General features: G+C 41.6%; 2 protein-coding genes across 4 annotated transcripts; one reads left to right on the top strand and one right to left on the bottom strand.

Moving 5' to 3' along the window:
• The first annotated feature begins 2,923 nt into the window (after window positions 1–2,923).
• On the top strand, window positions 2,924–13,586 carry LOC115047396 (tetratricopeptide repeat protein 39A). 3 transcript variants are annotated; one of them, XM_029508302.1, is made up of 18 exons: window positions 2,924–3,151; window positions 3,769–3,876; window positions 4,365–4,496; window positions 4,796–4,848; window positions 5,673–5,740; window positions 5,879–5,943; window positions 6,051–6,150; window positions 6,238–6,303; window positions 6,419–6,530; window positions 6,638–6,705; window positions 8,547–8,606; window positions 8,891–9,052; window positions 9,132–9,223; window positions 10,212–10,332; window positions 10,424–10,535; window positions 10,615–10,729; window positions 11,263–11,379; window positions 12,797–13,586. In XM_029508302.1, the coding sequence occupies exons 1-18, from the start codon at window positions 3,117–3,119 to the stop codon at window positions 12,903–12,905; spliced, it is 1,695 nt and encodes a 564-aa protein (XP_029364162.1). In that variant the 5' UTR covers window positions 2,924–3,116; the 3' UTR covers window positions 12,906–13,586. The 3 variants fall into 3 exon arrangements, with proteins under 3 accessions (XP_029364162.1, XP_029364163.1, XP_029364164.1); XM_029508303.1 differs by having other exon boundaries at window positions 6,419–6,527; window positions 12,797–12,905; XM_029508304.1 differs by having other exon boundaries at window positions 3,117–3,151; window positions 3,772–3,876; window positions 12,797–12,905.
• Window positions 13,257–16,033, bottom strand: gadd45gip1 (growth arrest and DNA-damage-inducible, gamma interacting protein 1). Its single transcript, XM_029508328.1, has 2 exons — window positions 15,637–16,033; window positions 13,257–14,239 (listed from the first exon to the last, which is right to left on the bottom strand). The coding sequence occupies exons 1-2, from the start codon at window positions 16,026–16,028 to the stop codon at window positions 13,936–13,938; spliced, it is 696 nt and encodes a 231-aa protein (XP_029364188.1). The 5' UTR covers window positions 16,029–16,033; the 3' UTR covers window positions 13,257–13,935.
• Window positions 16,034–16,340: the final 307 nt, after the last annotated feature.

The following is a 16,340-nucleotide window of genomic DNA, read 5'->3' as shown; positions in this document are numbered from 1 at the left end:
AAGAACGTAAGTACAAATACTGTCCACAAGATGTCAGACGATGCTTTAACTGCAGGAGTTACTTTACAACCGCTAGTTGTGTGAAATCTCCTCAGTGAAACTTTAATTTGTAGCTGCAATCTTGTTGATAAAGAAAACAGTATGTTACCAAGAAAATGTGAACTTGATTCACTGATGATCATGATGTATGCATGGAGTTTGGCGAGCTATTGGCAGCCCGCTTTTGACAAACTGAATGAAGATGGATCAGACAGCTGCTTCGATATGTTAGTCGCAGGAAATGGACTCATTGTGAGATGAAGGAATGCCAAATTGTGAAAAGTGGAATTCCCCTCCTGGAGCGGTTTATTAAATGACAGCAACTACATTAAGTACATATCACAATGCTAAGCAGCTAGTCTGGTTGCCTTGAGCACTTTCCAATAGCAATTTTTGCAATTACTAAATAACTAATATTATGATCAACAGTTGTTTACACACCAGCCTTTCCAAGATCTTCAGCCATCATTCGTATTAGTCGTGTTGGAGTGTGCAAGCAGTGCTAATCTCAGAACAAGAAAAGAAGTGGAATGTAGGTCGTATTATTATGACATATCACGTTCAGATGGCCCAACATATCCATTCATCCATCTTCTACATCTTATCCGTTTCCGTGTCACGGAGTATATTTAAAAAGTGTTACAACCATCCCCTTAACTAAAACTTAGACGTTCTGGATTTTAATAATTTTACAGCATTTCTAGATGGTGGAAAGGAAAGACTGAGGTTTGCCAGCTGATGCTTTGAAAAAAGGATCCTATGAGGTCAGAACAAAGTGCAAGTCAGTCGGATCAGTGATGAGTGAACATGGGACCCCTTCTGGTCAGACTCCGACCAGGGATGCTGTGATTACACAGCACACGCTAAAACCACTGGACCACCAGTGCTCCTACAAACTTCTCAATGCTATTCTGGTTGCATATCAATGAAAAAATAAACAAATAAAACAAAAAATTGTTTATAATAGTAAAATTAGACTTTATTCGCTTCTCCCAATGATTAAATGTAAATTGCACTGGCACTCATATACCAGTGAAATCAGGTCGGTTTCTGCAGAGTTCTTGTTGATTTTACAGTAAAAAAAGTGGATCTCTCAGATAAACCTCATCGACATGATTGGACTGGGTATGTGAAATCAGACAGGTGATGATGGAATGGCTAAAGACAGTTAGTCCTGATCAACAGTCATTGACTAAAATGGGGTGTGTCCCTGCTTGCCCTCGAAGCCGATTAGAAGTTAACTCAGGTTACTGAAATACATTGACGTCATGATACCGGATGTCTGTGTGGGGAAAGTGAAAAATATTAAAGGCGACTTTTTGAGAAACAGACCACATTCATCACATCGTTCATCACCTGACCAACACCAGAGCTCAGCTCTTTGTCATTAAGTGTTCAATACTTTTATACGAATTTTACAATTTTTCATCTTCTGATAAACGTAATGGCATATGATACTATGAATAATTCAAAGGACTACAAAGCGATGTGAAGTAAGCAGACATCCGTCATACTTACATGGAATTATCAGATGGCATAATGCATGAATCTCATTCTAATACAGCAGCCAGGAAGTAAGAGTAGAGTAAAGTGTTGGTCCCTCCGTGCTAATAGAAAACTAAATGTTTGTGTAAACACTGTCTTTACACTTAAAAAAATAACTTGTCCACAGTCTTGTATATATTAGTTCAATGTTTTAGTCTTGTTCAATTCTGTTTCAATTTTCACTTTCAGTCTTCTTATATTCAAGGTTTAAATTTTAGTTTTACTACCCTATGTTTACATCTGTACATTCACAGGAAAGCTCAACAAATGCATTGTTTGTGCATGCATACTAGGCCAATAAAGCTGATTCTGAATCCTCCATGCAGGTGGAGTAGACAAAGTGTTATGCTTCATTGTTTCTCAGCATCAAAAAAGAAAAACCCACCTGTGATATGGACACAGTTCTCCCCTTTGCCAGGTCATGTGAAATCCCAGTATCCCAGGAACCTTACAATGTTTGCTACCATCAGCTGACTCTTCCCAAAATGATCCCACAACCAAAGCTGGTTATGGGACATCACCCAGCAATAGAAATAAAGAAATAAACAACATAAAAATATGTGAATGAGCCACCAAGAGTTGATTTGCACTCCAAAGCTGTATTGCTATGACAGTCTGCAGGGATGATGAACTGGAATAAAACATCCAATTAGAGAATATAAACTACATTTGTTATGAACAGTGAATATAACATGGAGCAATAAGACCTGCAGGGTCAGTGATGAATGCAGGAACAGATGCTCCTGCTCACACTACACTGGCATAAATATGACAATAGTGCCCTCAAATGTCTGCTGTGTAAAAACACACTTTACTCATTCATTTCTTATCAATAACGAACTCATCCTTTAGCCCATTTGGTGGGCCCCGGAGGGAAATAATAGCCTACTTGGCATTTTGTCTCCCACTCCCCTCAGGCAGAGCTCATCTCCTTCATAGTGAGCTTAATATTTACATCCATATGTCATATTGTGGAACTAATCACCCCCCCCCCAAAAAAAAAAAAAAAAAAAAAAAGTCAGCTTGCAGACACGAACAGTTAAAAATACAATGTTTAATTAATTTTTCTTTGTGATTTATTTTGCTCAGTTGCCAGTGTTAGACTTTTAGCCCAGTGCATTTGATATTAGGAAGTTTGTCTGTTGATCTGATGACATCGCTGTGGGGGTCTGTTAGTTCCCACCGACATGGACTTGGCACAACACACGAATTCAAGACGGCTGCCGTCCCTGAACAGCTGATCCTGTAATTCAGGTTCACACCGTGCGTGTCAGAGGAGTCAGAGGAGGAGCCAGGCGAGCTCCCGGTGCGCGCTCTCGCACTGTCGGATCCAGACGCACACGTGTGCACGCGTTTCCTTCCGACCCAGCTGAGCACTTTACCTGACTTCAGACTACAGGACAGTATTTCTCACTTCATGCCAGCTCCCATGCCGCCGCTTTACACTGAGTGTTTGTCTTTACGGGGCCAGTCCTGAATGCGTCTTGGTTTTGGTGAAGCCAACAGGTGTCGGAGCCGCCCGGAGAGGAGACATGTCCAATGGGAAAGGCACAAATGCTGCAGTCAAGTGAGTTCACACAGCCGAAAATTCACTGGAGCTCAGAAACCCTCAGGATCATATCCTGGTTCTTTATTGGCTCAGCTGTTCACACCGTGTTGGGTTCGGCATATAAAAAAAAACAAACAGCAAAAAGAGCTATGCAGGACAGAAAAATTCTATTATTTACCTTCACATGCTGCAGGAAACGTCAATAAAAAAAACCATTGTTTCTGCTTTCCGCCAATGACAGATGAATTTCTGAGAGTTGCAGGTGGATTGAAGTGCCTGAAGTTGTTGGGGAGGGGACCTAGTGCACCAGGAAGGAGCCCAGCGTAGTTCTTTATGCTTTCGGTTTATATATATATATATATATTTTTTTTTTTTTTTTTTTTTTTTTCCAAAACTCAACTAACATTGTGTTGTTGATACAACTGTGACACAACTCTAATTTCCCTTCTAACTTGTCTCTTTCTGACAGTCTGAGTTCCAAACAGACCATCAGCACCGTGTTCAGTAGAGAAACCCAGACGTTTAGTGATCATGAGTGCACTCATGGATCCTGCATGTTTGTTAGCGTATTTGCATCTGCTGTGACCATGCTAGGTTTGTTTTTGTTATTATCAATCCATATTTCTATTGTGCAGCAGCTCCTCACAGATGACCTTAAAGGAGTGCTTGGATGAATGTATGGAGGCATTGGATCTCTTCCTGAACAACCGCTTCAATGAGAGTCTGGAGAGGCTGCAGCCAAGGTAACAGAATAATCCTGAGTCATGTTTGTCTCTCCAGAGGTTTGATCCAGCCGTTACTAGTTGAGCTTAAGTTGTCATGTACTCTATTCTCCACTTGAGCACTTTTTTAGTGTGATGTCAGTAGTATTTAGCTTCTGCTAACGTTAAGAGATTTCAGTGTAGTGAACTGTGAAGTAGAGTGCTTCCTGTCAGCCAAGACTTCAAGGTTCAGTTCTCCAGGATATGAAGTGTTTGCCGAGGCTGACGCCCAAGGTTTGACTGACTGAACAGCTAAGAGAATGGCAGCCCCGCAAAATAAACACTGTGGACAAGATAGACAGGGATGGTGGTGCAGATTGAAAGAAAAAAGGCTGATAGATATTTACTCTTATCTTTACTTGACAGTAAAATGTGCTGGCCAAACAGTAGCTGTCCCCCGGGCATTAGCTCTGTTTGGTCACTCTGACGTGTGTGATATTGATCCTCCAACTTTTTGTTTCCTCATGTAGAGTAAATGAGAGTATGTACCATGCTCTCATCTATGCCACAGTGCTGGAAATGCAGGCTATGATGACTTTCCAGCATGATGACATCAGCAACGCAGGAAATACCATGAAGAATGCCCAGGAGGTCTGTCAGAGGTCAGCACTTCTTGTCAAAGCCGACTGTGGATTATTTCCAATGGAGACGAGCTGTCTGTCATTAGAGATGCCCAACTTTACTGTAAGAGGCAAATTTAGATGAGAACATTTACATGGCTCATCTGGACTTATTTGACTGCGTGTCTTTATGAGAGAAGCCACAATAAAGTGGTTAAGATAACATTACAGGAGAAGTGTAATTTATGGATCTTTGCTGTGTCAGAAAGAGGTGTGGTCATTGGAGCAGGACTTTTAACACAATATCCTGTGTTGAAACTGAAATGCTGCCTCTGCTTCAGGTTTCGACAGAAATCTCCAGGTTTGACCAACAAGTCCGAATCCCTTACTGAAGGTAAAAAGCTTCAAGTCTAATCTGGCTGAGGGTATATTTCCACTACATCTAAAGGGGAGTTTCTTTTTAACATCTTGGGCACCCTGGTGCTTTAAGCTAAGTCCTAGCATCAGGATGCCGATGTGCTCACGGTGACTGTGCTGACAGTGTGATGTTTAGGAGGTTTAACGTTGTTCACCATCTCAATTTAGCATGTTAGCATGCTCTCTGCTGAGAATTACCAATGAACTCAGATCAGAGTACCAAAAAGGCAGATGGAAATGTCTTTAGTTCCATAGGTATTCGATCAAAAACCAAAGTAATAATTTAAAATGATGGTGATGCCAGATGAAAAGTCAGGGGATCCCCCAAACAACTACAATTCATCCTCAGGGGAACAAGTATCTCTGTGCCAAACTTGAAAGTAATCAAAAAAGTAGCTGAAAACCACAATTGTAAAGCCAGAGGATTTTCTGGAGAAAATACCATGCCTTTGCCATTCAAAAGTTATTGATATCTCAGTCTGGACCAAAGCAGGGAGAGCGGCTAGAAAGGATACCTCAGCATTGTTAGCATGCCAGCGATGGTGGGAAAAGCTGGAAACTGAATACACAGTCAGCATCCAGAGTTCCTCTCAGGAAGAAAGGAACATTTTCTGCATCTGTTGGAGAGGATTTAATTGTTGTTAGGATTTTTACTTGTGTACGTTTTCCACTCAATCCACACATCAAATGTGATGAAGTCAGTCAGTGAAGCGTAGAATAAACCTGCGGCTGAATTATTATGCTGCCTTGCCTCGTCGATCACAATGTGAGATTTATTTGTGCATGGATGTGTTCTTCCAGTGCAGCTTCATGCTGAAGTGTGTTACGCGGAGTGCCAACTCCAAAGAGCTGCTCTCACCTTCCTACAGGTGCAGTAAAGTAACAGCCCACCACACCCCTCCATATTCTTTTTCGATTTAATCGACATTACATCTACAGTCAATGAATTCCACGTAATACTGTGTTTCATTTATTTTATCTCTGAAAAATAAATGTATTTTTCACAGGATGAGAACATGGTGAGTTTTATCAAGGGAGGCATCAAAGTACGTAACAGTTACCTGATTTACAAGTAAGTTAACAAGTAAACAAGGCAAACAGGACAGATGTTGGGTGTATGTCAGTCATTCAACGGCGTCTGATGTTGGGAGTGTGACCTTTTTGCCTTTCCCCATCCAGAGACCTGCATTCCTTCATAAAATCTCACAACTGTCTGAAAGGACCCAGTCACATTCATTTAGAAGGAGGAATATCATTTGGAGTAGGAGCTTTTAATCTGGTATGTCACTAAAGTAGCGTACAACACTGCGCTGACCGTGTCTGCTGTGTAGTCACATATCTATCGACTCTTTTTCTCAATTTGCAGACACTCTCTCTGTTTCCTCCTCGGATACTCAGAGTTTTGGAGTTTGCAGGCTTTTCAGGAGATAAGGTTTGATTTCTATTGTTGTCCTTCACTATGAATGTCCTCATTACATGACTCACGCACTAATGTTAGTTCATGTAGACGAGGTGGTCACACATTTCCTCCACGTGTTGTCCTGCAGGAATATGGCCTGTCTCTGCTGAGTGATGGCGCCAATGGGACGAATCTACGGTCCATGTTGTGCGCTCTGCTGCTGCTCTGCTACTACACCTTTCTCACGTTCATACTAGGTAGTGCTGTACCGCATCCAAAAATGATATACATCTGAGATCCAGAGTATTCAAATCATCACATTTAATCTCATCATTGTTACATCATATCACTGTTTCATCCACAAAAGGGACTGGTGAAGGGGAGATAGCCGAAGCTGAGCAGCTGCTGAAACCTTTCCGCCTTCGCTACCCGCGGGTGAGTAAAAACAAGGAAAATCTGTTAACAGATTATATTACTTTTTGGGAAAACCTGGGGATTTCTGTCGGGTAATGACTTTTTTTCCTTCTTCTTTTTTTTTTTTTTTTCCCCTTTTTTTTTACGTCAGGAGAAGTTTGGGATGTTCTGGTTTGGGTGTTATGTAACAAATTCCATTTACAGCAGCTGGCAAAACCATTTAAAACTGAAGGAATCAGTTCACGTCAGTGGAATTACCAAGATTCTTAGAAATATCCACAATGAACTTTTTCCTTTCAGGTTTACTTTCAACCAGTGGCACGCTTGACAGTGTTGACCTTTGAGGGAACAAAAGTGAGGAAGTTGTAGCTTACTGCCTGTTTTATTTATCCAAGGACAAACTTGAGAGGGACAGCTTCAGGACAGTTACGAGACCAGTTGATTAAGTTTCTCTAGCTTGTATAAACTTACAGTTTTTATCTTTTTAATCACTATTTATTGAATTAAGTCACCAAATCCCAAGATTGTTGTTGTTTCACACAACTTTTAATTGAATTTAGGTAGATTTGGTTATTATTCATTCATTCCTTCATGTTCTTCATGCTTATCCATTTCCGGGTCACCCAGGTCACCAGTCCATCACAGGGCCAACACACAGAGACAGACAGAGACCAACAACCACTCACACTCAGACCTACAGACATTTTGGATGCACCACTTAGCCTAAACATGTATGTTTTTGGATGGTGGGAGGAAACCGGAGTACCCGGAGGAAACCCACGCAAGTACGGGGAGAACATGCAAACCCGAACCTGCAATGTTTTTATCATTGGCCAACAGCGCTAACCACAGTAATGCTGTGCTGCCCCTTTTGTTTATCTTGTCATTAATTAATGATTACGTCCTCTCAAAATCTTAAAAAGTGGCAATCTTGCCAAAAGCTGTGATCACTCTGACCTAGCATGCTTGCCCTAGCTGTCATTTTTTCATGCTAGCTGGGTGGGTATTGACAACCTTTCTGCTCTTCTGCTCATTCTCTGGTTTACTCAAACTTGGTTTTAGCTGTGTCACCGTGTGTGTGTCTAATGAGGTTTATTACTAAGCCGTAGTGAGAGACAGGAACTGTGATAGAGGGGGGAGCTACACCTGCAGTGTCATCATGTTCACACATCTTGGGAAGGTAAAAGTGGAGGGAATTTAATTGTAATCGCTAAAAATGTGGTTGAGTCTGTGAGAAACCTGAATGCCTGTGTATTCCAGTCTTTGTACTGCATATTGTTCCTTTTGTTGGTTTGTATTTCCTTGTGCATTCTTTCTTCTCTTTTCCCTGAGTGCTGCCTACGCTTCTTTGGATTATTGTCCTGTCAATCATTCTATTTGTATGCCCTCGTGTTTGTTATTGTATGTCAACCGATCCCTCCCTCTCAAGTTATTTCCACCCAGTCTATCAGATGGTCACACACACAAATCACTAACATCTTGGCAACATGGTCTGATCATCACTTCACCTTCCACTCAAATGCGCCCTGAATCCAGACATCGCCTTTCCTTCATTTATATGGACGCACCCACCTTAATGCTATCACTGTGCTCGACTCACTCCTGTTCATTCCCAATCCGTGTTTCTACTCCACCTTTTACCTACATGCCAGCCCATCCCAGAGAACAAACTCAGAGCTCTGACAGAGCCTACCAAACTAAAATACAAGAATCCTGTCAAACACTCCCAAGAGTAATAGTTGTACAGTAGCTCCTCAGGCAAACAGACGAGATTTTAATACAGTAAGTTAACAGGCAATTATGATATTTAAAGAATGGCATGACATTTTCTGATTTCCACTTTTCTCCCCTCTTCTATCCAGGGAGCAATATTCCTCTTCTTTGCAGGCAGGACTGAAGAGATCAAGGGGAATATTGAGGAGGTGTGTTTCAATGTCATGTGTCAGTAACATGTTTGAATTGACAGAGACTTTTTTTTTTTTTTAAACCTTTGCATGTAATGTTTTTGATACAGCATTTTTCTGCCAAGCTTGCATAATCATCAGTAGTAGAGCTTATTTGTGAGTAAAGCATGAGCCAGTTCTCTTACACGCGCTCTAACAGACCAACATAAATGGTCATATTTGATACGTGATGCACCTCGAAAGCAGTGTCACTGTCAAACATCCCCTGCTCTACTGTATGGTGTCCGTTTCACCACTACCAGGCCGTGACGCTCTTCGAAGATGGCTGCAAGGCCCAGCAGGCCTGGAAGCAGTTCCACCACATGTGCTACTGGGAGCTGATGTGGTGCTTCACCTACAAACAAGCCTGGAGGATGGCGTACTTCTACGCAGACCTGCTGAGCCAGGAGAGCCGCTGGTCCAAGGTGCACAGCTGACAATGAGAACTTATTTTAATGCTGAAGAACAAAGGTCGTGAATACCATCTTTACATTTCTCTGTTAGGCAATGTATGTGTACATGAAAGCTGCCTACCTCAGCATGCTGCCTAAAGATGAGGCCAGGCCATTTGGGGAGGACGAGGTACAGCTCTTCAGGTGAATTTGGTCTCAGAAACACTCCGCTGTTATCGGTACACTCACAGTATGCTCACCTTTTACCTGCCTGTGTGTGTGTGTGTGTGTAGAAGAGTGGCTGATATGCAAGTGTTATTGGACAGTCATTGTCTCTGAGGAGGTAAATCAGGGCTACATCTTCCTGGACTAATGCTGCAAAGAAATCTGGGACAGTTTTGCACATCACCTATCATCTGTAATTTTTCCACTCCCATATTTTTAAATTAGCTTGTTTGAAATTCTTGGAGACTGGCTACCGAAGTAGTTGAGATGTCGCAGTGTGACAGAGGTTTGTGTGTGTGTGTCTAAGGTGAGTCTGTAAAGGCTGTCATCACACTCTGCGTACACATGATTCGGCACAGCAACGCTGGTCAAATATCAGTGTGAAGTAACAAGAAGCTGAATCATTTTTGAGTGGAGGAGCATGATGATGTTGAGATCATGGCAGAACAATTGTCTCTTTTCTGAGTTTGCAACTGACCTCATCATCACCTCATTTTCTACATGCGATGATGATGTCACATTTATGCTTAATGAGCATTTTCTAAGTTTTGATTTTGCCACATAGCTAACGTTAGCATTAACAGCTGTTTACTGACCGTTCCAGGAGGAAGGTTGTGAATTCAGCATCAGACGTCATTCTCCTACTCTCCAGCTCTTCTTCTGTTACCATAGTTACCATGCAAACCAGGCAGCCACGTTACTTTTTGATAGCAGCTCACGCTAAACTTCCATGTGCCCTGGAGAAATAACATGGATGGTGTATTATAGATATAGTGTAGAGTTGGTGTCCTGTAAACACAACAATGGCTCTTATCAAACAACAAAGACCAGCTGCACACAACTAGAATTCATGTTGAACATATAAATGGCTCCTTTCAAAAGCTTGAAATTCCATGAAGAAATACATTTATAAAAGCAAATGCATGCAAATTGTCCAGAGTCCATGCTTTCTTTCCTGTGTCTTTAGACAAGTGCCCACGTTCAAGCAGAAGATTGCAGGGAAGTCTCCACCGACGGAGAAGTTTGCTATTCGTAAAGCCAGACGCTACAAGGCCCCCTCCCCAGTGAAGCTGCCAGTGCCAGTTCTGGTGAAGCTTGACACACAGAAACTAACACAATGGGATGTATGTGAGATTCACAGATTCGGGTCCAACATTTTTTATTTAACTGGCATTTCAGGAAATGATGTATATGTGGAACGGATTCAATGTGATCAGGAAACGTCCAGAGCTGACTGAAGGCATAATGCAGACCCTGTTGGAGGCGGAGCGCTCCTTCCTGGAGTCTCCCGGTGAGAGAATGAATACACCACCACCACCACGCACACACACTTACCATACGGCTAAAAGTGTGTGCTCTGTCTTCCACAGGAAATGAGTATTCAGTGGATGACTGCTGTGTGATCCAGCTGCTGAAGGGTCTTTGTCTGAAGAACCAAGGCCTACTCCAGGCTGCTGAGGAATGCTTCAACAAAGTGTGCTCCAGGTGAGCTGCACCAGATTCACTTCACATAGAAAATATAATCTAAAAATTACACTAGCTCTCTATGAACAAACTAGTCAGTTTTTGAGCTGATGCGAATTGAGCTTCTATTTTTTTGTTGGGACCATTGACTGGACATATCATGTCAAGATTCCTTAACTCAGCACACAGTTGAACAGGAGGAAAATCCTTCCTCGTGTCTGTGCTTCAAAATAATATCCAAGGGCCGCTGGAAACTGTATGAATGTAGTTACATGATCCTCTTACCACCAGTGAATGTTTGTAATGCAGTCACGATTTTCAATCACACTGACATGTTTATGATTCCAACTGGTCGGGTGAGAATCATTTGCTTCCTCATTCATTTCAAAAGCAAAGTCACCGACTTGCACAGAAAAAAAAAACAAAAAACAGTTTGTGTTACTGAGCATGTCACATGCAGCACTGTGCATGGCTCTGAATTTACATTTCAGCTAAATGAGACCGTATGCCACAGCATCCATTAAGTGTTTCACCTTCTGACTGTGTGTGCTCAGTGAAAAGAAGATCAAGTTTGACCACTACCTGGTGCCCAACTCTCTGGTGGAGCTCAGTCTGCTCTACATAGACCAGGGCAGGAGGGAGGAAGCTGTTAAACTGCTGCGCAAGGCCAAGTAAGTTTCTGTTCCACAGCAGCTTCATTGCAGCATGCACCGTCGGAGAAACTGAAGTCCTGCTGCACAGCTTCACTAAAATCACCAAGTAGAATGTCGTTTTTAACTCTCATGTCTAAACACTATCAGCTTTTGATACAGATGTGCTCTGTTTTTAATAAGAGTTGGACCCACAGTTTCTCACTTCTGCATGAAGGGCTTGTCAGTTAAAGCAATAACAGGAGACGGCGTCATAAATGACCATGGGATAATGGGAGCCGGTGTCTTTGCCACCATCGTTAAAAATAATTTGTTGGACTCCTTCAGTGCCAGATTATCAGGAGGTTTTTACATAGAGAATTATCCAGAGGCCTCCTCCTCCTCCCCCAAACAAACAGCTGATAATAACCATTCAAATCACAGAATAGAGAAGCTTCACATTTAAAGTCACAAAGTTTCCGGGAGGGGATGGGAGCTAAGACTGCTGCTAATGTTTGTTTCCATTGTTTATCTGATGGCCCAGACATGCAGGAGGTTTAAACCAATAGAAACAACAGATAAAACAGTTTCACTTTAAAGATCTGACGCTCCTCATTGGACATTCGGGGCTGAGCTGTTTGCTCTGGTTTTTTTTTCTTTTTTTCTCTGATAACTTAACATCCAGGTGTCCACTGACTAAAATTATTTATATAAAGATTTTAGCCATCAGATCAAAGGTCACTTAAAATCTATGGCTGAAATAATGACAAAAGTATATCTTAAAACTGGATGCAAGTCAATTTTCAGCTTTTGGTAGACAACACTAACACCAGGACAGGGGTAATGAAACATTTGGGTTAATATGTGTAAACAACTCCATTCATTTATTCATTCATTCATTCATTCATTCATCTTTAACTGTTTGTCCATTTCCGGGTCGTGGGGGGTGCTGGAGCCAATCCTAGCTCACCAGTCCATCACAGGGCCAACACACAGAGACAGACAGAGACCAACAACCACTCACACTCACACTTACACACAATTTAGAGTTTCTATACAATTTGGGATTGTATAGATTAAGATACACATTTCAGTTTAGTCATGTAATACACAACTGCCAGTTTCTGTTTCAGTTTGTTGAGGCTGGGCCCAACACAAGAACTGAACATTACTGCCAGTTATGAATGACAGCGCTCAGTTGGACAGTGAATGTGCATACACAAACACTAGAGGTCGCTGTCTGCCTGTTGATACAGGTCTGCACAGTCTGTCCTCAGCCTTCTCCGCTCACCTGGGTGATGTTGTCCACTTCATATTGAAGGTGCCATTGTCTCTGCATTTATGTAATACGAGCCCTTGGCTCTCACTGGAAATTGGACCAGGTATCAAGATTATAGCACATGCAAATAAAGCAAATCCACTATCTAACACATCTGCCATTTTCTTCTTTTCATTTCAGACAAAACTACAAAGATTACTCAATGGAGTCTCGGACACAATTCAGGGTGCACGCTGCTCTGGCCAAACTCAAGGCTGACCCTGGTGAAGACGAGGATACTCATCTGTAACAGCACAGTTCTTCATGACTGAAGGAGCTCTCCACAGTGGACTCTTCATTTCCCTCACACCGTTGGCCATTTTAAATTTGGTCCACAGTTTTTAACTTGTGTGCATTTGTCACCAGGTGCACACTGAGTATTTTACGTGTGTTGGGATACCTTTTATGGTATTTTGTCTCATTGCACAACAGTATGACCTGAATCTTTATGTGGGCTGTCACGTCCCCTCAGTGAGCACGGACATGGTGAAGAGAAGTTCCTCTAATTTCACTATCTGCCAGAGCTTAAGATAGACTTGAGTGGGCATTTATAATGCTTTATAACTTCCATGGAAAATTAAAGACCAATAAATCTTTATTATAGTTGATTGATAGAAACTTTACATTTTAAATGTAATTAATTTTAAGACTTAAGTAAATGTAATGACTTGATAAGAGCTCTATTAATACAAAACCTGACTAAGCATACTGCATACTGTTTCAAGCTGATTTTAAGATGTTCATGATGTTTCACGCAAATGCTTAAAAGATTTTACACTAAATGGTTTTTTTAGACTAATTTAGACATCAACTGACTAATAATTCTGTGCCTTACCTCACTTTCACCATCACAATGTGTCAGTGTTTAGACATGTCTGGATCAGTGTGTGTAGTCACTTCTAAAATTATTACAAAAATAAATCACATAAAAATTCAATTCTTAATGTTATTGGTTTTTCTTTCAAAATATTTTAGGCAAAATGACATTTACAGTGAAATTAATTTATTTCATTACAGCTTAATTATTTGCTAAGCCAAAAAATTCCAAATATGCAAAACAAATAGACAAGCAACTCAGGATGATTTTTTTAAATAGAAAAATGGGAAGGATATTGTTTGATCCAGATGTTTGACATCTGTTGTCACCTGGATTAGAACACAAAAACAAGGACCAAACTCTTCCTCAGATAGAAGTGTCCCACTGAAGTGTGTTATAAAGTACATTTCCTACTGATTTGCAGCCACACTGAAGCCCAACAGTTATTTATGTCTAAAAGGACTTAGTCTGAGGCTGACGAGGGGGCAGGTGGTGTGACACCAGCTGCTGTCATTTGCTCTTCTTTCAATCTGCGTTTCATTAGTTTTTTCTTCTTCTTCTCTTCTTTTTCTATCTCTTCAACCATTTCCAAAAACTTGGGGCTGCGGGGGTCTACTGCATAGCCAAATCGCTCTCTGGCCACAGACAGCAACTTGTCACGGCGAGCCTTGTCCTCCTTTTGCTTCAGTTTGGCTTCACGCTTTTCTCTCCGCCAGTCAGCGATCATCTTGGGCATTTTGGCCATGTTTGCTGCTATGAGTCGTTCTCTGTGGTGGAAATAGAAAAGATGAGTATACCAGATGTTCGGGCAGTGCTTGGAGCATAGTTGTGTGATGGGGCAGTCCACCACTCTGGTTTTGGGTGAAGTTTTTTAATGACTACTGGATTATGGAGGGATTGCTGTTAAATCTGCTCCAGACATTTATGTTCCCCCTAAGGATGAATTGTAATAAGCGGAGCTGCTCTTTCATCTACTGCCACCATCAGGTCAAACTTCTGAAATGTGGATTACGTCATTGTTTATGAGCCAATACTTACAAAACTTTGATCTGTGTGTTTAGTGCTCATTTGCGTATCAGCAAATATAAATATACAAATCTGCTAAACAAGGATGGACAGAATAAACAATATGCCTGATAGAGACTAGCATGTTAGCACAAACCAGGAACATGTAATTATTTAATCTGGTCAGTATGGCTGGTATAAAATATTCAGTCAAATTTGTAATCAGATGATATTCACAAGGTCCGCACTGTTCTGGTCTGTGGTTCCTTGATGAAGAAACAAGCCAACAAATGTGATCAGAGCAGTTAATCTTCAGACCATTTCCTTTCACATTACCCTAACTAATACTTTCTATGTGCTTCCAGTGCACCTCTGTACCTGATGTCCCTGCCCATACTGAACACATGTATTTAGTGATTAGGTCTACTGCACTCTAGAAAATGTGCCGAATGTTTTTTGTTTTGAGGTTTTGTTTTGGTATCAGCAGCACAAGTAAGGCCTCAAATCAGAGTTTGTGAAAGACACAGCCTGACCAAGAAAAATGAAAAATGTTTGAAATGAACTCTTTATATGTTTTAGTTTGTTGGGATGTTTGGGTCACAATGTCATAAAGTTGGTAGAGAGGTCGTCATGGTTCTGCACTGCTCGGCCTATCTGTCACAAAACTTACAGCGATTTTAGCATTTCATAAACTACAGATTAGTTCAAATTCCACATATTAAGTGGCATGAAGCAATTTAAGGTTTATGGCAAGATTGTGCAAAAAAAAAAAACTTACAAAGACATGATAAAAAAAATGTAAGAACGAGATAAGAAGCGTGTTCGATATTAAAAAACATGGTATACTGTAAAAACAAGAAACACGTCGGTCTCATTCAGGTAACTGCAAGATGAATACAGGTAAAAGTGCTGTTGAACGACCTTGTGTATTTTTTGGTTGATTTGTTGTCATTTTACTCAAATCCTCGTTCTTAACACGGTGACTCAGATGTCATGTTAACGAAGAAGAGGCACATTGTAGCGAGGCAGTTAAGGGTTAACGTCTTCTTATGTTTTGATCAAATATTTCGGCATTCATTAACTCAGCGCGGAATAAAAGGTGCGAACTGTAGGTGCCTGTCCGAATAATAGACGCACTAGCCGCGTTAGCATGACTTACTTTGCCAATCTTTTCTGCGTTTCTTCTTTCTCCTTAGCCTCTATGTTCTTCAGCATCACGTCTAACGGAGGGTGCCACTCATTCTCCTCTGCAATGATCCTGTCCAGCTGCTCGTGGCTGGGCCACAGTGACGCGGGGTCGATGCCCGACGCTGAGCCGTAGCGCCCGTAGAGCTTCCCGTCATACCGGGCCGTCTTCTGCCACTCCGGCGTGTCCGGGCTGTCTTTGTCAGGGATATAGGGCTGACGGAGGTTTAGCCTCAGGGGTTTGGGGTTGTAGGACGCGGCCTGAAATAGAAGCCCACATGGAAAGTTTGCAGGTTTTGGAAATGAAAAGCCCTTCACAGTCCTACATAACACCGCCGCCCTCCTGTATAGTATGGACGCCGCCATCTTCCTTCGTCCACTGGAAGGACCCGCACCGAGCTAATAGGTGACCACCGCATTGCCTGCTCACAATGACAGGCCGGTCATTCTGACACCAAGATGTGTTTACTGAGGGCGAATGAAGCATAAAATAAATTACAGTAATCAAAACGGCATGAAAAAAATACATGTAAACATGTATATACATGTTCGCACTGTAATGTAGAGAGATTGGTTTCGTTTTCCTTGTGGAGGCAGATAAAAACTCCTACACAGCAGGTGGCGGTAATCAATTCACCTGAGCTGCCCGCGAAAGGGTAAAGAAAGAAGAAGAAAACA

This window comes from Echeneis naucrates, chromosome 8 (assembly GCF_900963305.1).
Source record: "Echeneis naucrates chromosome 8, fEcheNa1.1, whole genome shotgun sequence".
In the NCBI taxonomy this organism is placed as follows: Eukaryota; Metazoa; Chordata; class Actinopteri; order Carangiformes; family Echeneidae; genus Echeneis; species Echeneis naucrates.
The sequence above is the reverse complement of the archived record's forward strand: the minus strand, read 5'-3'. Positions and strand labels throughout refer to the sequence as shown.